General features: G+C 46.7%; 1 protein-coding gene, 1 non-coding gene and 1 pseudogene across 7 annotated transcripts; all 3 read right to left on the reverse strand.

Annotated features, from left to right (window-relative positions):
* Positions 1 to 1,985: 1,985 nt before the first annotated feature.
* Positions 1,986 to 2,044, reverse strand: LOC112445237 (uncharacterized; annotated as a pseudogene).
* Positions 2,045 to 10,589: 8,545 nt separating this feature from the next.
* Positions 10,590 to 22,097, reverse strand: TFE3 (transcription factor binding to IGHM enhancer 3). 6 transcript variants are annotated; one of them, XM_015461673.3, is made up of 10 exons: positions 21,860 to 22,097; positions 19,462 to 19,575; positions 18,206 to 18,503; positions 17,307 to 17,366; positions 16,941 to 17,045; positions 14,927 to 15,044; positions 14,500 to 14,592; positions 14,254 to 14,329; positions 13,135 to 13,282; positions 10,590 to 12,418 (listed from the first exon to the last, which is right to left on the reverse strand). In XM_015461673.3, the coding sequence occupies exons 1-10, from the start codon at positions 21,973 to 21,975 to the stop codon at positions 11,975 to 11,977; spliced, it is 1,572 nt and encodes a 523-aa protein (XP_015317159.1). In that variant the 5' UTR covers positions 21,976 to 22,097; the 3' UTR covers positions 10,590 to 11,974. The 6 variants fall into 6 exon arrangements, with proteins under 6 accessions (XP_015317159.1, XP_010820208.1, NP_001069279.2 ...); XM_010821906.4 differs by having other exon boundaries at positions 17,121 to 17,366; NM_001075811.2 differs by having other exon boundaries at positions 14,500 to 14,556; positions 17,121 to 17,366; positions 21,860 to 22,002.
* LOC112445244 (small nucleolar RNA SNORA16B/SNORA16A family) lies at positions 15,802 to 15,936 on the reverse strand. The gene has a single exon (XR_003033610.1). It is a non-coding gene; the product is annotated as a small nucleolar RNA SNORA16B/SNORA16A family (small nucleolar RNA).
* Positions 22,098 to 23,883: the final 1,786 nt, after the last annotated feature.

The following is a 23,883-nucleotide window of genomic DNA, read 5'->3' on the forward strand; positions in this document are numbered from 1 at the left end:
CCGGCCCTCCTCCGGGTGACCCCAAAAAGGGAATCCCGTCTCTTGTGAAGCCCTTGGCGTGTTTGTTGTTTGTTTTTGTTTTTTTTTAAGATTTGACGCTGATTTTTTTTTTTTTTTTTAAACATGATACTGTTAGGTAAAGGGCCCAGCCACCAATAAATTTAAAATACCTGCAAGGAAAGAATGGCAGTGAATCAAACGAGAAAGCTTCACTTAAAAAACAAAACTAGGATAGCAAAACATCAGGAACATTCAAATAAGTGTTAAAATGCATTATAAACGTCTCTTGTGCTTACCGGCCACTGCTGCAAACCCTGCCACCCAAGCACTAGTTTATATTTGGGAAAGAAAAAAATTAGCATGTTTAGCAGCAACATATCTGGTACTAGGATATGCCCTATTTTCTCTTTTTTGTCTTTTTTAGTGGGGCGAGGAGAAAAACTATTTTATGCCATTTTAAATTTACAGAAAAGCAAGAATGGTATAAGGAAATGTGCTTAGTCACTCAGTCGTGTCCGACCGTTTGTGACCCCATGGACTGTAGCCCGCGAGGCTCCTCTGTCCATGGGATTCTCCAGGCAAGAATACTGGAGTGGATTGTCCTGCCCTCCTCCAGGGAATCTTCCCAACCCAGGGATTGAACACAGGTCTCTCGCATTGCAGGCGGGTCCTTTACTGTCTGAGCTACCAGGGAAGCCCATAAGGAAATTACCTGTACCCTTCTGCCAGCTTCATCAGTTGTTCACATTTTGCCACCTTTGCTTTATCATCCTGTCCTTAGATATAAAATTTTTGAGCTATTGACTTCAGCATCCATCAATGATTTCCTAACACCAACATTCCTTTGATATTTGTTAGTTACTAGTCTACTGTAAGAAAGAGCTTTCTCTTCTTCCCCATTTATGTATTTAGATCTGTACAGACTCGTTCTTATTTTATTCCATAGATTATAATCAATCACTATCATTATTTCCTTTGACGCTCAAATTGTCCCAGATTTGACCAGTGGAAGCTCCTTCAGGTTGACTTTTGTGTCCCTTTGACATGGCCCCATCATTTTTTTAAAAAAGCACTTCCTTGCTTTCTAGCATTACAAGATGCTCCAGACTCAACATTATTCCTTTTTAGCCCCAGTTGAGAAAGTGTTCATTGCTACTAGAGTGTAATTTTTTCTATGCCGTCTCAGTGTACAGAGCTAAAAAATACACGTATATGAACTAATTCATGTATACACACATATCTATTATATCTAGTTACATATTTTGCTATAGGTATATGTATTTTTTATTTTTATTTTTTGGTCATGCTGTGTGGCATGTTGGATCTTAGTTCCCTGACCAGGAATAGAATCTGCACCCTCTGCAGTGGAAGCAAGGAGTCTTAACCACTGGACCATGGGGGTAAGTACCTTTTATTTTTTAGGTATATGTACTTTAAAAACATAAGTATACTACTAATAACTTCCATTTCAACACAACACACAAGATTCATTTTAGTTTCCTCACTTTTCATATTCTTTTTTTTTCTTTTTTTTATTATTATTTTTTTTTTACTTTACAATATTGTATTGGTTTTGCCAAACAGCAACATGCATGCGCCACAGTTGTACACGTGTTCCCCATCCTGAACCCCCCTCCCACCTCCCTCCCCATACCATCCCTCTGGGTCATCCCAGTGCACCAGCCCCAAGCTTCCTGTATCCTGCATCGAACCTGGACTGGCAATTCGTTTCTTATATGATATTATACATGTTTTACCGCCATTCTCCCAAATCATCCCACCCTCTCCCTCTCCCACAGAGTCCAAAAGACTGTTCTATACCTCTGTGTCTCTTTTGCTGTCTTGCATACAGGGTTGTCGTTACCATCTTTCTAAATTCCATATATATGCATTAGTATACTGTATTGGTGTTTTTCTTTCTGGCTTACTTCACTCTGTATAATAGGCTCCAGTTTCATCCACCTCATTAGAACTGATTCAAATGTCCATGCTAATCTTCTCTGTATTGTTCCAGTTTTAGTATATGTGCTGCTGAAGCGAGCACTCATATTCTTCTCCAACAGAAAGAAACCTATCTCCCACTGTCCACAATAAATTTACTTATTTGTGTAATCATAATGCACATTAACTCCAGGATTGCTTACCCATAAACTATGAAAAACAAATCTATCAACTAGAGGTCAATACTTTTTTACAGCTTCTTTTGTATTTAGATTCCTGTTGGTTTCTAGTCAAAATACTGTGTTTAACAAGACTGCCATAGCTTTAATACAATGCAGTTCCTTTTGTTTTTAATCTGATGGTAGTCAAAATACTGTGTTCAAAATTTGCTTGGCTTGGACTTCCCTGGTGGTCTAGTGGTTTAGACTCTGAGATGCCAAAGCAGAGGGTGAGGTTTGATCCCTGGGTAGGGAACTAAGATCCCACATGCCAGTGGCCAAAAAGATTTTTTAAAAATTCGCTTGGGTTAGTTCTCCCTCTCCCCAGTGCCCCTCCCCCATGAGGCTGCATGATTCATTTGAAATATGGTTAGGTTCCTTTGTTTTTGTTTGAATTCCATTTTGCCCTCCCCTCCACCTCCTTGTTGAGGTAACCAACCTATTTAATTTCTAGTTTATCCTTTCTCTTTTTTTTTCACACAAATGAGCACATGTGAAGAGAGGCAGAAATGCCACCCCAAAATATGCCACTTTGATTTGCATTGCTCTAATAATTAGCGATACTGAGCATCTTTTCACGTACCTGTTAGCCATCTGTGTCTTCTTTAGAGAAATGTCTACAAAATGTGGTACTTTGGTGTGTGACTTATTTTAAGCTGAAAAGAATCAAGACCAGCACACTGAAGAAAAATTTCTACCTCTCCTTTAACCGCATAGAAGAATTAAGATAGGTGGTCTAGCCCAGAAAGAGAACTATACCAGCGATAACGTATTATCTAAAAGACCCGGCGTGGCCAAGCAAACATTTGACTAAGAAACATCTGCTCTTACCATCCTGTGAATTGCCCTCCTCCCCTTTGAAACCTCTCTGAAGCCCTTATCCCATTCCTTAGCTCAGTTTGGCATGTAAGCCTCAATTGCCCAGCTACCTTTGGGTCTCATATTTTTATGGATATCCTGCACATACAAAATTAGTTTTTCTCCTATTTATCTGTCTTATGTCAATTTAATTATTAAACCAGCAAAGAACCTACAGAATAGAAGGAAAACTTTTCTGCTGTAACACATACATGTATATTATCTCATTTATCCTACATGAAGGGTAACATCCTGTAACTACTCTTTTGCACTTTGCATTTTTCATTTGATAATATCTTCTTTCTCCCTGTCTCAGGTACATAGTACCCCATTTTTTCAATGTATCATAATTGAACTACCCTCCTATGTTTGCCCATATAGGCGGTCTCTAATATTTTGCAATTATAAACAATGCCAAAAGGAATAACCTTATACATATATGTTTTTTAAAATTATTATCTGAGGTATATATCTTCAGGGTAAATTCATAGAACTGGGATTGCTGCATCAAAAAATGAATATCTGGGGATTTCCTTGGTGGTCCAGTGGCTAAGACTCCGTGCTCCCAATGCAGGGGGAGAGGGTTCAATCCCTGGTCAGGGAACTAGATCCCATGTGCTGCAACTAAGACCTGGTGCAGTCACATAAATTAAAAAAAAATTTTTTTTTCCATGAATATCTGGTTTTAGTTGATACTCCCAAATTCCCTCCCAAATGGGCTGTTCCAAGTTCATAACCACTATCAACGTATTTGAGTACCTGTTTCCTCACAGCCTAGCCAATAATCTGTGTTGTTCTATTTTACAATTTTCTCCAATCTCAGAACAAAGAAATGACATCTCATTGTATCCTTTATTTCTTGGAGCACACGTGGGATCAAACCCATGCCCCTGCATTTTTTTCTGTCATTTTCATCAGACTAAATAATCTGCTTGCTGTGGGAAAATTATTTCAGCCAGGTCTCTTTTTTTACTTTTTTTAATGTATGAACTTTATTGAGATATATTCTCTATTTACCTATCTACCTATTTGTATAATTCAATGAGTTCTGACAAACACATACCTTGTAACCACCACCACATCAATATATAGAAAATTTTCATTACCCTCAAAAGGTTCCTTAGTTACCCATCCCAACCCTCCACTCCATCTCAGGCAACCACTGATTGGCTTTCGGTCATGGGAGATTATATTTGTCTTTTGTAGGGTTTCATACAAATGGAATCAGACAATATATACTCATTTGCATCTGGCATCTTTCACTCAGTGTAATGCTTTTGAGATTCATCCAAGTTGTTGTATGTATCAATATTTTTTCCTTTTTATTTATAAGTAGAATTCCATACTATGGATATACCACAATTTGTTTATCCATCCTCTTAGTATAGTTTTAATTTATGTCACTCTAATTATGAGTAAAATTATGCTTTTCATATAAATAAGACCATTTTAATCTGTGAACTGTCCACATCTTTTCCCCATTTTTCTAGTGGCTTTTTGGACTTTTTTCCCCTTAATGTTCAAGAATTCTTTCTATATTGGGAGTATTAACACTATGCTGCAATATATGTTGCGTATATATTGTCCCAGTCTGTCAGTTGTCCTTTAACCATGTTTATGATTCTATACAGTCCATGGAATTCTCCAGGCTAGAATATTTGAGTGGATAGCCGTTCCCTTCTCCAAGGGATCTTCCCAACCCAGGGGTCAAAACCAGGTCTCCCTCATTGCAGGCGGATTCTTTACCAGCTGAGCCACTAGGGAAGCCCATTTATGATTCTATGAACTAGAAAATCAATGTATGCGTGCTAACCCATGTATTCACACTTATCTATAAGTATTTCTGCATCTATTCATCTCTCTATATTTTAAGATGAGCATGAATTCATACTGATGTTCCAGTACCATATGGTTCATCTTAACCTGCTCTTCTTGCTCATCTGTAGCCTGCCATTCCAACAGTGAGAAACCCAGCTCCAGCCATCCACCACCGATTTACTTAATTGTTTGATCCCAGTGTATATGGATTGCAATATCAGAATTGTTAACCTGTATTCCTATGAGAGACAACTTTACCAAAGTTAAATGCTTTTATATGGTTCCCTTTGTCTTTTAGCTCTGGAGTTTCCAGTCAAAATACCATTTTCCAGGGTTACTTAGGTCAGCATATCTTCTCCCCATGCTGTTCAGCGATGTTATGTCATACATTTACAATAGAGTTGGATTAGGTTGTCACAGCCTCTATTCCATACTGGGATTCCCTGACCTCCAGGTTGATTTAAATTTTTTTTTCATACATTAAGATGATTTATTTGGTGTGTGCTATAAAGATCTTTGGGTTTTGACAAATTTTAAAGTTTTCTTCACATAGATTTTTTTTTTCACATTTCTTTTTAGGTTCCTTCGTAAGGTATATTACCTTCTTTAGTGCTGTTATAAATGGGGTTTTCTCTAACTGGTTATTATTTGTATATATGAAGGCCATTGATTTGTCTGTTAATTTTGTATCATCCCACTTTGCTGAATAATTTTATCATTAGTTTTATCATTGATTCTCTAAGGTTTGCTTCGCTGATAGCTCAGCTGGTAAAGAATCTGCCTGCAGTGCAGGAGACCTGTGTTTGATCTCTGGGTGGGAAGATCTCCTGGAGAAGGGAAAGGCTACCAACTCCAGTATTCTGGCCTGGAGAATTCCATGGACTGTATAGTGCATGGGGTCGCAAAGAGTCGGACACGACTGAGCAAGTTTCACTTTCTCATTTTCTAAGCTTTGCTAGGTACAAAATCATATAATCAGAAAATAGAGATATCTTTATTTCTTCTTTTCCGTTTTACACATCTCTAATTGGTTTCTTTCATCTAGCTGATGTGTCAGGAGAATGGGGTGAGAGAGGATGATCATGTCTCATGTCTCAGGTGATTCCCTGGGACAGGTGTCCAAGTGAGGGTCAATGGATTTGCACAGGAAAGAATTCAAGAGCAAACCATAGTAAAGTGAAAGCAAGTTTATTTAAAGAGATACACACCCCACAGAGAGAATCTGGTCCTTCTCTAGGGTCATCTTACAAAGTGAGAATGGACCTGAAACCTGGGGTAGTTTTTGTGGGCTGAGTATTTCATATGCTAGTAAGTGGGAGGATTACACCAGATATTTTGGAGAAGGGGTGATGATGTCCAGGAATTGGGCCACTGTCCACTTTTTGGCCTTTTATGGTCTGCCTTGGAATATCAATAACCTCAGATATGTAGACCACCCTTATGGCAGAAAGTGAAGAAGAACTAAAGAGCCTCTTGATGAAAGTGAAAGAGGAGAGTGAAAATGTTGGTTTAAAGCTCAACATTCAGAAAACTAAGATCATGGCATCCGGTCCCATCACTTCATGGCAAATAGATGGGGAAACAGTAGAAACAGTGGCAGGCTTTATTTTGGGGGGCTTCAAAATCACTGCAGATGGTGACTGCAGCCATGAAATTAAAAGACGCTTACTCCTTGGAAGGAAAGTTATGACCAACCTAGACAGCATATTAAAAAGCAGACATTACTTTGTCAACAAAGGTCCGTCCGGTCAAGGCTATGGTTTTTCCAGTGGTCATGTATGGATGTGAGAGTTGGACTATAAAGAAAGCTGAGCACTAAAGAACTGATGCTTTTAAACTGTGGTGTTGAAGAAGACTCTCGAGAGTCCCTTGGACTGCAAGGAGATCCAACCAGTCCGTCCTAAAGGAGATCAATCCTCAGTGTTCATTGGAAGGACTGATACTGAAGCTGAAACTCCAATTCTTTGGCCACTTAATGTGAAGAGCTCACTCATTGGAAAAGACCCTGATGCTGGGAAAGATTGAAGGAGGGTGGGGAAGGGGATGACAGAGGATGAGATGGTTGGATGCATCCCAGACTCAAAGGACATGAGTTTGGGTAAACTCCAGGAGTTGGTGATAGACAGGGAGGCCTGGGGTGCTGCAGTCCATGGGATTGCAAAGAGTCAGACACGACTGAGCAACTGAAAACTTAGATTTTGTGCCCAAGGCAAGTGCATCACTTGCCTGACCCTAATCCTAACTATGGTTAGGTCCTGCTTTTTATCTTTCTGGTCTTAAAATCCTTCCCTTTAATGGGAGCTTTTAGTCCATTTACATATTATGGAATTATTGATATGGTCAGAATAAGCTCTATCAGGTTGTAATGTGTTTTCTGTTTGTTCCTTCTGGTTTTTGATCTTCTCTATCCTCCTTTCTCACCTTCTTTTGAGTTAACCAAATATATTTCCATGTTTAATTGTTATTCTTCTATTGGCTTTTTTATTTAAAAAATATTTATTTATTTGTGTCTGCACTGAGTCTTTATTGTTGTGCACAGGCTTTCTCCAGTTGTGGTGGGTGGGCTTCTCATTGCGGTGGCTTCTCTTGTTGTGGAGCATGGGCTCCAGGCACACGGGCTTCAGTAGTTGCAGCACGCAGGCTTAGTTGCCCTGTGGCATGTGGGATCTTCCTGGACCAAGGATTGAACCTGTGTTCCCTGCATTGGCAGGCGGATTCATAACCACTGGATCACCAAGGAAGCCCTCTATTGGCTTTTCAGTTGTACCTGTTTTCATTATCTTTTTTAGAGGTTGCCCTGGTGATTACAAAATGCATCCTTAATTTATTACAGTCAACTCAAAGTTAATATTGCACCATCTCATATGAGACGGAAAAATCTTGCAAAGCTATGGTTTCATTTCCCAAATCCTGTCTTTTGTGTTATTGTTATATATGCTATATCTGTATACATTCTAAATGTCACAATTCAACTTGATCCTTTTGAAGCATGTTTTTAGCATATTTTGGAGAAGATCTATAGTAACCCTTACTCTAGAGCTGAAGTGGCATGGTCTTAAGGCATGGTCTTTCTGGGGTGTCTATTTCTCACTGGGGTATTGGGTAAAGATTCTCCACTCAGGCTGGTCAAAGTCTCTGTCTCCCAGGAATGTGCAAGCATCCATTCAGTTCACGTAAGCCCAGGACTGATCTTTGCTTGGTCTCGCAGTGCCTCACTCTAAACCTGCACAGCTTAGCATTTGGTCAAAGACCTAAAGCAATGCCTATGATAATTTCTGAAAGTCTGACTCTACAAAGCTCTTTTTTCTCCAGTACCATGCCTGCTAGTCCTAAGGTCTGAAATCTGATCTCTTCTACCCAGCTCAGCTATATTGCTATTCTCTTCCTAGGCTCCACTTCCCTCCAAGCAGGGTCCTGAACCTGACCCAGGCAGAAAGAATGTACAGTCTAGGCTCACTCTGTGCCTACCTTCAAGTTTTGCCCGCTAATTTTAGCATTTAGCTGTGGATCCAGTCCAGAGTAATTATTATTGTGGTATTCTAGTGGTAATTTTCCATTTCTCTCATTCCTTCTATATTTATTATTTGGAAATCTTATGCAAGGAAGAGTTGTCCCATCTCCAGCATTTATTTACTTATATAATCATATCACTGATTTATATAAGTATGGAATCATGGATATTTAGTTTTTGGACTATAATACAGCACTATTGTTATTTTTTTGCTGCTCAGATTGTTCTACCTTTGGCTGTTGGGAGTTCTTTCAGATTGGCTCCCGCATCTTTATGACACAGTCTCATTTTTTTTTTAGGTTCCTTCTTACTTTCTGGCACTGAACAATGCTCCAGGCTTGTCTTGTTAAATTTCTGTTCATCAGCCTTAAAATCAGTCATTTCTCCAAGGAGCCCATGTTCCTTTTATTGGAGCGTGGCACTTAGAAACCAAGATCTGGGTACTAGATGTGCTTGTTACCTCTGGCATAGTGCAATGCCTTCTCAATGGGCAGACTGAGAAACTGTCAGAGGAGACCATGAAAATATGACAGCTCAACCCAGTGTGGTAGGGAGCTTCTAAGACAGCACCCCAGTGGTCCTACTGATATTCATGATCTTGTGTAATCCTCTCCCTTGAGTAATTTGCTTCTAACCAACAGAATGCCCTAACGGTGAGGGGATGTCACTTCCATATTGGATTACAAGAGATTGTAACTTCCGTTTTGCTAGCGGACTCTTCTAACGTTGACTTTGATGAAGCAAACTACGTATGTTGTGAGCTGCCTCATGGGAGGAAAGGCACACATGGTAAGGACTGAGGGCACCTCCAGCTGACAGCCAACAAGGAACTGAGGCCCTCAGTTTAACAGGCTGCAGAAAACTGAGGTCTGGCCCAAACCATATTAGCATGAAGATTCTTTTCCAGTCCCCCTTTCAGATGAGCCCTCAGTCCTGCCCACACCTCCCCTGACTGCACTCTTGTGACAGCCACTGGAGTAGAGGACCCAGCTAAGCCAGCCTGGATTCCTGACCTGCAAAAACTGGAAGATAATGAATGCATGATTTTTTAGCCACTAAGATTGTGGTCATTTGTTACACAGAGAGAGATAGCAAATAGAGTATCCTTACTTGAATCTTAGAACAGGAAAAAGACATTTGTGAAAAAACCAGTGAAATCCAAATAGTCTGGACTTCCTAGTACTGTGCCAATGTGATTTTCGTAGCCTTAATAAATGTGCCATGGTTATTAAAGCTGTTAACGTTAGGGGGAGCTGGATTATAGCTATGAGAACTCTCTCTCTTTGCCACACTTCTGTAAATCTGAATTATTCCAGAATACAAACTTAAAAAAAAAACCATTTCTGGGTGTTATATGTTATCTTTGTAAAATAAATAGAATATAGCAAATTTGAGGAGAAAAAAAAGTTATCAGAGACCTACCATTCTGGTGGTAGAGGCTCAGCAACGAGGCTCTAGGACTCACAGTATGTTAAGCTAGAAAGGTGCAAGGCAGTGTGGTAGTCAGTCTGACTGGGGAAACACAGGACCAGGCTGGGTCCCAGTGCTCAGGGGTCAATGTTGGATGGGGGTGACACAGGAGGCAGCCTGATACCTGTCCTGGGAGTCAGTTAGGTTGAGAAATCCCAAGAGTATTTTTTCCCAACCTAAGATACTTGTGTCTTTTCACTTCCATTTAAATCTGCCCCCCCCCCGCCAAATGTCAACATCTGTTCCAAAACCAAGTTGTCTGCTTATTCCTCTACCTTTACAGTTTTTGTCTTTGCCATTTTCACCATCTGGAATACTTCTACTCTTTATCAGTAGATATCATCATATACTCTTTTTTGTTTCAAAAGTGAACTTCCAAGAAAATCTCTTTTGGCTCATCTGTCTTCCGTGACATTTTTCAAACCAGAGCCCTCACTTACCTAACTTTACCATTAAGCTCTTCATCCATTTACCAATTGTGTATCTTCAGATAGTTCTTAAATTCTTAATGTGTTTCTTAAAACATGAAATAGGAATAGGAACCAGTACTATCTTGATAAAAATTCCTTAGAACAATAAATTGGGTACAACATTGCAACCAGCTAGTTGCAAATAGTTGAGGACCACTTTTGTTTGTACATTGTTTTCCTCCAGCCCCTCTACCTAAGTTGTTTTATTCATCCTCTCAAATCTGTTTCTTCCAAGAACCTTTCTCCCTCCTGGCCTTCATGAGCCATGCTCACTCCATAGACAAAAACAAGGACAGGAGACTCTTTGCCAAAGTTAAAAGCGCATCAAACACGCCTAGCATTTATTAATCACAAACTTACAGACCCCTCAGAACACCCTCCTCGGGGCATGGCCCCAACAATTCAAAGCTGACAACCTTGGGTATATGTGTAGGAGGGATGGGGATGAGCAGGGAGTGTCTCTTGATAACTCTGAAATGGGGAGGACTTCTCCAAATGGAGAACTGGGTGGAGGCCAGAGGTTGGGGGTGACTTAGCTTCTGAGTAGGAGGTGGGAGTCAAAAAATCAGATAAACAGAAGAGTGGGTATGTATGCTTTTGCAATCCTCCCCCTATGCCTCTGTCTTGGTGGGATAGGCTTCCACTTGTTCCCGGGCTGGGGAACTCCCTGGAAAGGTCCCTTCCTTCATCCTGTTCCTCTACATGTTGAAAAAGAATACTGTGGTGCTGATTGTGTAAAACTGGACCAAGTACTCCCTAATCTCCATCCTCTCCAGTCTACCCCTGAAAGGAATGAAACAACACTCTGCCTAAGGGTGCGGGGTCTAACTCTCACTCACTGCTGATCTAGGTCTGGAATGTCAACCCACAAGATTTCAAGATCTGCCCCCTTCTTCAAGGGCAAGGCCAGCTTAAAGCCCTCTTAGGTTAGATCAAGTTGGTCCCAGGTTAAGACGGGGTTGGGGGGGGGTCGGGGGGAGCTTAAGTACCACTCCTCCCTGCAGTATGGAATGCTGGATGGGATATTGCTAAGAGACAAAGACTGTGATGTCCACAAAGCTGCCTGATCGTACTGACTCCTCCACACCTGAAATACCTGCGCTGAGTTGTTCCTATAGGGAAGGGGCAGGGCCTGAGTCCTCCATTGTTACAAGGCCAGGACTGAGTTCCCAGGTGAAGGGGCTGGCTCTAATCCTCACTTCTGCTCCTTGCCTGGGCAGGGCAGGATTCACAGGGGAAGGGACAGGGCTTAAACACTTAAGCTAGGACAGCCATCATTTTGACTCCTCTTCCTTCCCAGGATGGACTAGACTGGTGGTTCCAAGAGAGGGGATGGAGCAGTATTCAGACACCTCTTTATCCCAGGAAACCAGCTAGGACAGTCCCTAGGGGCCAGGGGCCAACCTCATCCCATCTCTTTCCCTCACCTGGGCAAGGGCGGGTGCCACGGGACAAGGTCAGGCTGTGATCTGCAGGATACAGGCCCTGATGTCCCTACCTTCTCTATGCCTGAACACCTGCACTGGCCTTTCCTGTGGGGAAGAGGTGGGGCCTCATCAAGTCTCCTTTTCCCCGGGGTACACCTGGACAGGGCAGTCTCATGGAAAGGTGGGGGAAAAGGTGGGGCCTCATCCTGACAGGTCCTCCTTTCCTGGGTGGGGAAGTCCCAGGGGAGGGGTGAGGCGTGATCAGGACTCCTCTTCCATGCTGAAGCTGCTGCGGCGACTGCTGGCCTTGGAGACTGCAGGGGATACTGAAGAAAGCAGGGGATCAGAGGCAGCCCGCAGTGGGGACAGGGTGCCCCCTGACAGTCCCCCCACCACCCCCTCCTCCTCCTCCATCAGAATGTCCTCCAGCCCCAGATGGAAGGGGTCCCCCAGATCCCCCAGGTGGTCGCTGGGAAAGTGCAGGTCCAGAAGTGCATCTGAGGGTGGTGGTGGCGGCTGCTGATGGGGAGCACTTTGGGCAAGGCCCCCTGTTGCATGAAAAATTGCTGTGCCTGGCCTGCCTTCCTCTTCAACATCCAGCTGCTCTGGCTTGAGACTGTCAGAGGCTGAAGTTGCAGCCAGCGAGAGCAGCCCTGGCGTGGGAGGCACCGGCAGACCATGGATCTGGGCCTGCAGCTCCAGCTCCTGCAAAACATAGGTGGGGGTGGTGTGGGACAAGATGGGGTTCAGAGGTCCTTCAGAGGCAGGGGATTTAAGAGTTAAAAGGGTAGGCTGCCTAGGTTCAAATTCAGCCTCTGCCACTCACTAGTTGCATAACTTTAGGCAAGTTGCTTACCATCTGTCCCTGAGCCTCAGAGTCCCAATCCATAAAATGGGTATAATAATGGTCCCTGTCTCACAGGATTGTTGTATTAACTTAGTAAATGGAGAGAAGGCTCTTGTCACAGTTCATGGCACAAGATAAACACCATGTCTATTAGCCAATATTCATTATTATTCTTGTTAATGTTATGACTAATCTTCCCAGGTGGCGACAGTGGTAAAGAACCCACCTGCTAATGCAGGAGACATAAGATATGGGTTCGATCCCTGGATGGGGAAGATCCCCTGCAGGAGGGCATGGCAACCCACTCCAGTATTCTTGCCTGGAGAATCCCATGGACAGAAGAGCCTGGAGGGCTACAGTCCATGGAGTCAGAGTGGGACATGACTGAAGCAACTTAGCACTAGCACAATGTTATGATCACTGCTTATGATCATCATCATCATCAACATGTGAGTCAGGAAGCCAGGGGATCCCCCAAATATGCCCAGAGGGGAAATCCTGGCTTGTTCTCCCTCTGCTTCTGCCTCAGGAAGCCCCCCACCCCCACCTCTGCTACTGCCTCCTCCTTCCAGACCTGGATTCGGAGCTGCAGGCTGCGGTTGGCTTGCTCCAGGGATCGCTGCCGGCTCTCCAGGTCTTTGGAGCGCTGTTGCTCCTTCTGCAACTTGCGGATGTAATCCACGGAGGCTTTTAGGATGGTGCCCTTGTTCCAGCGCATTTCCCTGTGCAGCCCGAGGGGGAAGAAAGAAGGGAATGCTGGGAAAGAAGGGAATGGAGTCTCTCGGGAGCTGAAAGGGGCACTGCAGCAAGTAGATGGAGCACCCAGCCACATGCCTGGAACTTGAAGTGTAGGCCCATCAAGGGTATGGAGTGCTCAGATGAAAACCACCTGCCTGGAACCCTCCAATGATGCCCCATCACACTCCAAACCCAGGAGACTCCCTGACCTGATCCCTTACTGCTTCTCTTATCAACCCCCCTCTGATTCATCTCACTGCAGCCACACTGGCTTCTCAATACTCCTAGAACATGGAAAATCATTCCCACATCAGGGCCTCCAGTTCAGTTCTGCCCTCCACCTTGAGCTCTCTTTTTCCCTAGACACCTAGATGGCTCCAGCCTCACCTACTCAGGCTCTTTATTCAAATGTTTCCTCACCAGCTGAGGCCTGCCCTGTCCCCACCCTCCTCACCCCAAACTGTGACCTTCCCAACATTCCCCACTTCTTCCTTCCATACTTAATTCCTCTCCACCACACTCATCATAACCACCAGATTTTATTTATTTATCTTGTTTGCTGTCTGCCCCCACTAAAACATCAGTTCCATGAGGTCGGGGACTTTTGTGTGTTTTGTGCCCTCTGGTATCCTCAGGGCCTAGCATGGTACCTGGCACAAAGCAGAAGCAGCTGAATACATTTCTTGAGTAAATAAAAGAAGTACTAAATAAGCAGAAAACTCATGCGGGGGTTGGATGAGATGCATGGACCATGTCATGCACCTAAATTTAGATTGGGACATGGTGAGGGGCTGCCACCCTGCTTAGAGTGAGGGAAGCTGGGTGAGAAAAAGGAACGTGAGCAGGACTGCCTGGGTGGTTCCCATTTAGGGCAGGCCCACCCAGGAATGACTTTCAGGGAGTAGGGCCCCTATCCCACCTTCCACTGGCCCTGGGGTTCCCAGCCCAGACTCACGGGTCACTGGACTTGGGGATGAGGGTGCCCAACTCCTTGATCCTGTCGTTAATGTTGAATCGCCTGCGACGTTCAACTTGGAAGGCAAGGGAAAGAAAGAAGAGTCATCAATAGGCCGAGGAGGGAAGGAGAAAAACTGGGGAGTTGAGAGGCTGCTGCAGGGAGAGCCCCACCCGCTCAAGGAAGGCTGGGCAGAGTGAAGCAGGGCTGCATGGCACGCAGCCAGGGGTACATGCTCCCACTCACTCAGATTGTGATTGTCTTTCTTCTGCCGTTCCTTCAAAAGGGCCTTGGCCTCCGTCTCTGGAAGAGATGGGGTAGTGGTCAGGGCTTCTGGGCCTGGGAAAGGTGACAGACAATGGAGGGCAGCACATGTAGCCACTTGGGTAGGCTTTGGTGGGCGCAGGCAGGGGAAGTAACTACTTACAAAGTGCTACCCTTTTTACGATTTTTAAAGAAGCCATGGTGACAGGCTATTTGTTAAACCCAAGAGAAGAGGAAGTGGACTGAAAGCAGGACCATAGGCCATATGGCCAAAGGTGGCAAACAGCCCCCATTACTGTCTGTTTAAACCTTCTTCCCCTAGAACCAGGCCTGACCTCCAGACCTGGTAGAAATGGGGCTTGCCCTGGGGTAAAGGATGATGGCATGGGGCCAAGACCCTGTTCCTTACCAGAGATCTCCCGTTTGATATTGGGCAGCTCAGCTGGACAGGAGTTGCTGACAGTGATGGCTGGCGTGGCTACGCCCTGATTATTGTACACATCAAGCAGATTCCCCGACACAGGCAGCTGTGGGCAGAGTGAGCAGAAAAACCATGGTTGGAACAGACCCCAGGCTTGGCCTCTTCTCCAAACCTAGTTCCTGATCCTCCACACACCCCAAAGGTGGCCCCCTCAATGCAAGGATTGCCTGGCTCCATGTGGGAACCCTTCCTTCTCCATCAAGGGAATTTCATACTGTGACTCACAGGGAGGACAGCGTCAAGGGGTCCTACCCTGCTTTGCAGGGGGACTGGACCCTGCCTGGCCTGTTCATTGTGACCCCATAGCCCCTCCAATCCCCTGGAGACTTCTGAAGCCTCTCTCCCAAACCCCAGGGCTGGCTCTGAAGAGAAGTGCCAGAAAACCACGCTTCTCAGGTCTTTATCAGCTCCAATGCAACATTTCAGCCCCTCCTAGCATGACATTCCAATTCAGCATTCTTTTTTTTTTTTTTTTTTGTCCTGAATGACCTACTCGTTCCATTCATCTGGGTTTCAGAACAAGGTTTTTGACTCGCCTTTGGGCTGATGCCTTAAGCTTTTCAGGGCAAAGACCCAAAGAATGACCACAATCTGCACCACTTGCCCCTGGATTTCCCCAGCACAGGTATCTAACCCACCCATATCTGCATCTGCATACTGGTTCTTGGCCTCTGCAAGCCACTTCTCAAAAGCCTTATTCTTGCATGTAAGACCCCATCAATGGAACATTTCCGGTAGCCTCTGAAAACGTCAGTTTTAATAAAGGTCTCTGGTTGTACCTGACAAATGGCAAGTACAATGGGAACTGTGTTTTCCTGAAATGTTGCAGATCAGTTACAGCAAACAGAACTGCGACCGTCAAGGAAAACTGTCACTTTGGGCTCCTTTTTGACCACAGCAGCTATATGGAAGCAGCTGCAGCTTTGATAAGGGCCACCAATTCAGCATTCTTGAAACACTCCAACCCAGTCTTCTCAGACCTTGGGAAATTGTCATGGCAATATTTCACCCCAAATCTGGCTTTCTGGAAAGTTCCCCAGCCCAATCTCCAGTCTTTTGCTGTGATTGCATTGCATCACATTACATACAGTCTCTAGCTGCTATTCACCAAGGTCCTGACTCTAACATCTTGCACATTCTGATCTCAGGATTTCTAGGGCAAGAAACTAATCCATAAGCGATCAGTCCCACCTCTTGATGAGTTTTCATTTCTTGAAACCCCCTCACTAGTCCACTGGATCTGTCTAATATAAATCCCAATCTTTAGCTATTGTCCAAATCAATGAAAAATTCTGAAAAATTGATACCATTTTTACACGCGCTTCTATCCTCTTGATGAGCTGGAAAGAAGTAAAGCTATAGCCACTTGCTATGTCCCAAAGCGAGTTATGGGACTCTTGGAATGTTCAAAACCAGAATGTTATAGTTCACTGGTACATCTCTTACTCTAGAAAGCTTTATCCAATCTTTACAAGGCCCCAGCCTCTTGGCACAGTTCACTGTAAGAGATGTGGTACGTTCTAATTACTTCAAGGTCCAAGTACATCAAATCTGGCTACCTTTGGCATATCATGTTCCAATCACTTCATGGTCTGTGTATGTCCTCTTGATTTGAATGTCTTAATACATTCAAAATGCTACAAGAGTCCTCCTCTTCTTTTTTCTCACAGTGAAGCTTGAGTGCTTTGGTATGCCCTAATATGTCCATAAAGTTCCCACTGTGTATGTATCAAAATCTACAAAGTCAACCTGTTTGTGCAGTCCAACGTGGCCCCAGGGCACTGATGTGCCCCGTTCTTATCATCCAGCCCCGACACTCTATCTCAGTACAATTCAACATGAGAATCTCTTATATATAGCCAGCTTGGGTGTACGTAAGCTATCCCTCAGGGACAGAGAGACACACAAATTTTTAGACCAACCTCCCCTCTTAGGGCCTTACTGTGCTAGGGAGCTGCAGCCCCGTGTTGCCTCCAGGCAGATAGCTGAGCATCTCATCATTGTAACTGGACTCCAAGCTAATGATCTCATCGATGACATCGTCAATCTGGGAGAAATACAGAGGAGCATTAGAAGAAGCTGGGGTAGGGGGAACATGTGAGGGTCGTCTGCAGCCACTCACCTCCTTCTCTGAGCTAGACCCGATGGTGAGCAGCGCCATGGGGCTGTTGGGAGCACTGCTGGTGGGGCCAGGAGCGTGGGCAGCCTCGGGGGTGGGGAGCGGCTGGACACTAGCACCCCCTGGTGGTGGGGTGAGGGCCTGGGAAGCCAGCTTGGGCCCAAGTGTGGTGGACAGGTACTGTTTCACCTGCTGTCGGCGCGCCTGCTGTAGATGATAGCGTGTTGGGTTCTCCAGATGGGTCTGCACCTGTGGAATGAAAGGGAGACAGGGTAGGAGGGAACAAGGCAGAACAGGGCTCAGAAAGAGCAACTCTAAGCCCCAGTTTGCCTCCCAGAAGTCATCTGTTTCTAGCCTCAGGATGGCAAGCCAGGCCCAGAATCTGAGAACCCTCCCCCAATCCCCAAACACTGGTAACTCTCCCCTAGGACCCAAACTCCCTCTCTCAGAGAGCCTGCACAGCCCCCCAAGATCTACCCAAGGCTGGCAGACTCCTTCAGCTTCTGGAGCAGCTTGTCACAGTCCCCAAGACTCCCCACGTCTGCGAAGTCTCTGACCCCGCTTAACAAACCTGGGAACCATACACATGGCTTCCCAAGACACTCCAATGCCAAAGAACTCCTAATGCATCGCCAGACACAAAGTGCTTCCTACTGAGTCACTTCACAGACTCCTCCTTCAGCTTCTGGAGCAGCTTGTCACAGTCCCCAAGACTCCCCACGTCTGCGAAGTCTCTGACCCCGCTTAACAAACCTGGGAACCATACACATGGCTTCCCAAGACACTCCAATGCCAAAGAACTCCTAATGCATCGCCAGACACAAAGTGCTTCCTACTGAGTCACTTCACAGACTCCAGGGCACTCGTGCACCTCCATGGGCCACCAAGACATCCTATGGCCCCCAAGAACCCCTCACAACTCCACGGGAACACCTTGGAAACCCGAAGCACAGTGGGACACTAGCACAGCCTGCTTTTACCAGTACCTGAGACCCTCTTTTAGAGCCCCTAGGACCTCACCCCAAAGCCACCAGGGCCAATCCTCAGTCACCAGGAGCCCCTCCCAGGGCCTCTGGATGTGGCCTTACCTTGAGCACCTCCCTGGGCACCTGAGCTGGGGGAGGACGACCCAGTGTGTGGCCCCCAGCAGAGACGCCAACCACAGAGATGGCGGGAGAGGCAGGTGCAGGACTAGGGAAGGAAGAGGCCTGTTCCCGACGCTCACGCCTCTCCTGTTCCTGGGCCTGGGCCCTCATTAGCTGCTGCCGCAGCAAGACCCGTGATGAAGAAGAGGATGACATGGCAGGGGTCCTGGAGCCCTCGGCAGAAGATGATGCAGATAGTGTAGCTGGGGTGGCTGGTGTGGCCTGCAGTGATATTGGGAGGCTGTGGAATGGGAAATATGGGGCCACAGGTAAGCTAAAAGTCTCAGCTCCCAGCCTAAGGAGTCACAGGGGGAGGGAGCAGACAGAAGAACCTGGCCTGTTCTCCACCTCCAGAGGCCACAACATAGAGGGGAGATATAGGAACCAGACCCAGTCGCCACACTCAGGGCTCACAGTCTGCTGGGGCGACTTTAGCCCTCAGTCCTTAGGGTGAAGCCAGGACTGGGGCCTGTTCATATATTGAGCTGAGATACCACTGTTCAGCTCTGGGAGCAATTTAAAGAAGAGCTGGAAGAAACAGAATTAAGACTGTGGCACAGAAGGCTCCTAAGCTCTATTTCGGGCTGGACATACTCCCTGATCTCCTGGGGGTGGGCATCAGGCTTCCGGGCAACCGAAAGTCCTTCTTCTTCCCTGCTTAGGCCTCTGGTCCCAGGAGCTAGTCAGTCTTGAAAAGGAGATTTCACAATCCTCTCTTCCTGCCCCTCTTCCAGGTCCCCTCCCCTCTCTTAGAGCCCAGGCCCATGACTCAGCACATTTCGACTTCTCAAGCTTGGGGGGGGGGAAGAAGACACCAGCAGGGGTTCTTAAAGGGCGAGGGGAGTGAATTCGTGGAGTTAGGAGGGAGGACGACCAGGGATTTGGGGAACGGCTCCACCCACTTGGGGGCTGGACTTAAGCACGCCACGCCCCGGGTCTGGGAACTCCAGGCACGCGGCAATTTTTATCTATGAATGGATGAGCAGGTGGGGCGGGAGGAAGCAGAGGAGATTTTGTCTGAGATACTGGAATCCTAGTTTGGCCTCCTGCTTTTTACATGCTCTTTCTGGCTCTTAATTTTACTCTCTGAAAAGTTTAGGCTGGTGAGAGAATGGGCTGGGCTGGCACTGAGACCTCTGCCCATCAAGAGGGGATGGAGGTGCCTGAGGAACCGGGAGGGGAAGTCAGAGAAGACATACCTTGAGCGTAGCGATAGGGGTGGGCTTTTGAGCTCGTAGAAGCTGTCAGGATCAAGGACGTTTTCTAACTCGATGTCAGCAACAATCCCGGACTCCGGAAGCAAAGAGTTCAGGCTGAGGGTGGGGAAAAGGCAGGGGTAATGGTCAGTGATTTTATGCAGACATCATTCCCCTAAGACAGACAGACAGACAGACAGACACACACACACACACACACACACGCACAGAGAGACAGAACAGAAGCACACACCAAGAGGGAGGAGAACCGAGTGTAGCCTTCGCGTTCCGCCACTTTGCTAAAACCACCACCATGAATTCCCAGGTCTTCTTCCCTCCCCGCTCTCTTTTGCTCCGTGTTACCCATAGTTCCTTAAGATTCAAAATAATAAGCCTGGAGCCCAGCTCCTCGATCTAACAATCACGTGTACAACCTGGGTTTCAGGAAAATAGAAATGAAGAATTTAGGAGTGACAATTCACTTTGAGGGATTCCTGACTCCGAATTCAGAGTTCACCCAGCCCCCACAGTCCCCCGCTGTTTTCCTAGCTGCTGAAAGTGAGCCCACGTTGGTCCAAGTAGGGTGATCCCTCTGCAGAACAGTCTATTGTAACACAAACTGAATGCATCACAAAGAGAACTGGGGTAGCTGATTCACTTTACTGAAGGATCCACCACTTTGCAAATGAGCCCCTCCGCCACCCCACCAACCCTGCCCCAGAATTTGTGGGATGCGAATAGGCATCCAAAAACAAGATGGGAATAACAGGCTCCCCTCGGTCCAACAATCTGTATTTAAAAGAGGGAGAATTTGGGCGGATGATCCGCTTTATATGAACATTTTTTTCTTGGTCAGAGGAGCCTGACCAGCCCTCTCCAGTTTTTTGAATAAATCAAAACACAAACGCACCTCCAATACCAAAACCCGCTGACACACAAAATGAGAAGCCACGAACACACCTCCCCTTCAACTACTGCCACTACTGTGATGCTCTAAGTTGTTATAAAGACATCAGAAGACGGTTAATTGATTTATGGAAAGGCTCCTACTCAACCCTCCATGCTGGGTGCAAGACCCTAATGTATGAGGGACATTAACATATAGACAGATGGATATGCATCCTTGAATTTAGTCAAAGATTTAGAATCCTGAAATTGTCATTGACTTCACTTGACAAGAATTCTTGCCCCTCCCCAAGAATCTGTCTTCCTCCCTTTCCTCACCCACAGTTGGGGCCCTAAAACCACCCAGGAAGCTGGGAAGAGGAAGCTCAGGGAGCTGCTGAGCTCAGCACAATCCCAAGGCAGAAAGTAGGCAAAGCCCCCTCCCATGCTCACACATCCATTGCACAGAAGTTGGAAGAGGTGGGCACTAGGGCTGGGATAGGCAGGGTATACACAAAGAGGGCTGGGGCTTCCAGGCCCTCTGATGGAAGAGAGGCTAAGATGTCAGAGAAGATCCACCTAGGCAAGGATGGTGCAATTGGTGCTCATTCCAGCTCTAGGGTCAGATTCAAGATTGTCTCCAGGGCCGGAGAGACAATCTGGAAAGGTGAGATTAAAAAACACACAAAAACTGTCTGTGTGTGTGTAGGGGTTGAAAGGGGCTGGCTGAGAGACTAGGGCAGGCAGTAGTAGGAACAAGACCCTCCTCTGGATTCCGAAATAAGGTCTGAGGCCTTCTCTGAGATAAGAGGTGGCACCATCTCCATTGCCTGTCTGTCTCCCATTTGAGCCCCTATAGGGGTGTTGGGAAGACGGCTCTTCCACTACCCAGCTGGATGGGTGGGAGGGTGAGGGGATTACTCTGATCAAGTCTTGACTAATGTTGCTTTTCTTGTTCACTCACACACTCACAAGGATGGTTCCACGCAGTATATTCGAGATACCCCCAAATCCCTCTAGAGTCATGTTATCCTCAAACACAGCCTCCAGCAACCAGCCACTGGGAGTCATCAAGCTCCCAAGACGGTACATCTCTCTTCCAGGAGCCCTTCCCAAAGGGAAAAAGTCCCTTCAAATCAGTGAGTGCCTCACCTCAGAGTGTCCCCTCATACCCGACTCAAAGACCCCAAATTCAGCCTCTAGTCAGAGTCTCAGTACTCAAAGCTCAGCAACCTTAGACTAGTTTCTGGACACAACAGAATCAGCCCCTGTTAGACCTAGTCAAGAGGCCACCCAAATCTGAAACAGGCCTCCCTTAATGCACTTCCACGACTCCTTTAAGCTTCAGTTCAAGCAAGCCACCGCCAGATTCCTTAAGTGCCCCCCCAAGTCGGGCGCCCAGACGTCCTCCAAGTCTAGCCCAAGGGCCTCCAATCACAGTCCTTGGTCCCCGCTGCCCCAAGATTAGGCCCCCAGGAACCCCAGTTAGCACTACCGGCCCCAGGCGGCCCCGCACCTGAGCAGCTGGGCTGAGTCGGCCGGCCTGCGGTCCTCCAACAACAGGAACACGGCTCGAGGGCCCTCCGCGCTGGCCTCTACGCCGTCCTGAGCTGGCTCGGCCGCATGAGACATGACGCCCGGCCCCGGGTGAGCCCTGAAAGGCCGGTCGGGCCTCGGCCCGGTCCCCCTAACAAATTAAGAGTCCCCTCCCCCGCTCGCCACCGCCTCCTCCGCTAAGCCATGGAGAGAGCTCTGCGCGGGCGGACGGCGTCGGGGAGATGGGATGGGCCGTGAGTCATCCCCCGCCCAGAACGGACCAACAACCCCCTCAACCTAACCCCGGACGACCGCCCTCTTCCCCCTCGCCCTCTTCCCCCTCCTCCTCGGGTTGGGGAAACTCCACAGGAAGTGACCGAACCGCGGATACACAGATAGCCGGACCACGCCCTCCGAGTGAGGCGACCAATCACTGAGGGGTGATTCAAGAGCCCGCCCTAAGCTACGCCTACAAACTGCGAGAGAACTAGGTTCTGCCGGCCCTGATTCCGAGAAGGGGCCACGCCCTCAGAGACAGAGGCAAATCAATGAGAGGTAATTTGATTGAGGCACGCCTTCTCTTCGCAAATTATCCCTCCGCAAGATATTAAGCCGCGCCTTGGGTCCTCTGCGCCTGCGTACTGATGGCCTTTCTGCGCGCGCGGAACGTCTCCACGCTACGCTTCTACCTGCGGAAGCGCGCCCCCTCTAGGCCAATCTTCGTAATGCTGCTGCTGCTAAGTCGCTTCAGTCGTGTCCGACTCTGTGCGACCCCATAGACGGCAGCCCACCAGGCTCCCCCGTCCCTGGGATTCTCCAGGCAAGAACACTGGAGTGGGTTGCCGTTTCTTTCGTAATATTTGTTGCCTAAACCGTGCTGCCACCTTGATCTAGCGTTGCCTCCTCAGCCAAAGCCATAGCCTTGAGGCCTTGTTTTGTCAGTAAGTCGTGTTCGATTCTTTTGCGACCCTATGGACTGTAGCCTGCCAGGCTCCTCTGTCCATGAGATTTTCCACACAAGAATACTGGAGTGGGTTTCCATTCCCTTCTCCAGGCATCTTCCCGACCCAGGGATCGAACCAAAGCCTCCTACATTGGCAGGCAGATTCTTTACCACTGAGCCACAAGGGAAGCCCTAGCCTTGAGGCCTAGGCAGCTGTAATACATTGCCTGGAGGTGCACACCAGAAACCTCACCCTTTTGGTACCTAAAGTCCAGCTGCCCAGGTGGTCTTCCTAGAAGCCCTCCACCTACTCTATGTCATTTAGAGCGGTTGTTGTATTTGGTTGTTGTGCTACCCAGTAGGTGCTTAGTAAATCCTTGACAGATGGATGAATGAGTGGAATGATGGAAATGAGAACTGGTCCCTTCTGTGGATGACTTCTGGAATCATAAAGACCTGGGTTTGAAGATGGGCAAGGGACTTCCCCTCTCTGAGCCTCAGTTTTCCTGGCCTGTCAAATGGGGGGTCATAATACCTGTCTGGAAGGGTTATTATGAAGATTAGCACTATTATGAATAGTGCTGGCAGGTTGTTTGGCATACAATAATCTCTCCAAAATTTAATTGAGTCACTCCTTTGTGAACTGATTTAACAAAAATTTTTGAGCTCCTCTGTGTGCTAGATATATGCAAGCTGGCTTGCACACAGCAGAGTCTCACCCAGATCTTCAGATGCACAGTCAGCTCACAAAACACCCGGACCTGCAGCCCTCCTTTTATCCCTCCCAACATCCCAAGATCATGCCCGTCAGTTGGACCACTGGGAACTTCACTGGGCTCCTGTTTGCTTTGCACCTTCCTGTACTGGCACCCTTATTTCCCAAGTTGGCTTGGGAAACACCCACATCCCTCTATGCTCACAAACATTATCCACATGATAAAGATGACAGTTCTTTCCTAAATTAATTTTTAAAAAATCAATACATTACCAATAAAAACTGCAAAATGGAACTTGCAGACCTGTTGTTTCTATGGTGCCTTAAATATGCAAGAATATCTAAT

Source organism: Bos taurus, chromosome X, assembly GCF_002263795.3.
Source record: "Bos taurus isolate L1 Dominette 01449 registration number 42190680 breed Hereford chromosome X, ARS-UCD2.0, whole genome shotgun sequence".
NCBI lineage: Eukaryota > Metazoa > Chordata > Mammalia > Artiodactyla > Bovidae > Bos > Bos taurus.

Coding starts and splice junctions, on each gene's coding strand:
- TFE3 (XM_024988019.2), bottom strand. CDS start 21,975: ATGTCTCATGCGGCCGAGCCAGCTCAGGACGGCGTAGAGGCCAGCGCG. Junction 17,367..18,205: donor TGCCCAGGGAGGTGCTCAAG/GTAAGGCCACAT, acceptor TTCATTCCACAG/GTGCAGACCCATCTGGAGAA. Junction 13,283..14,253: donor ATCCCCAAGTCCAGTGACCC/GTGAGTCTGGGC, acceptor CGGGCTGCACAG/GGAAATGCGCTGGAACAAGG.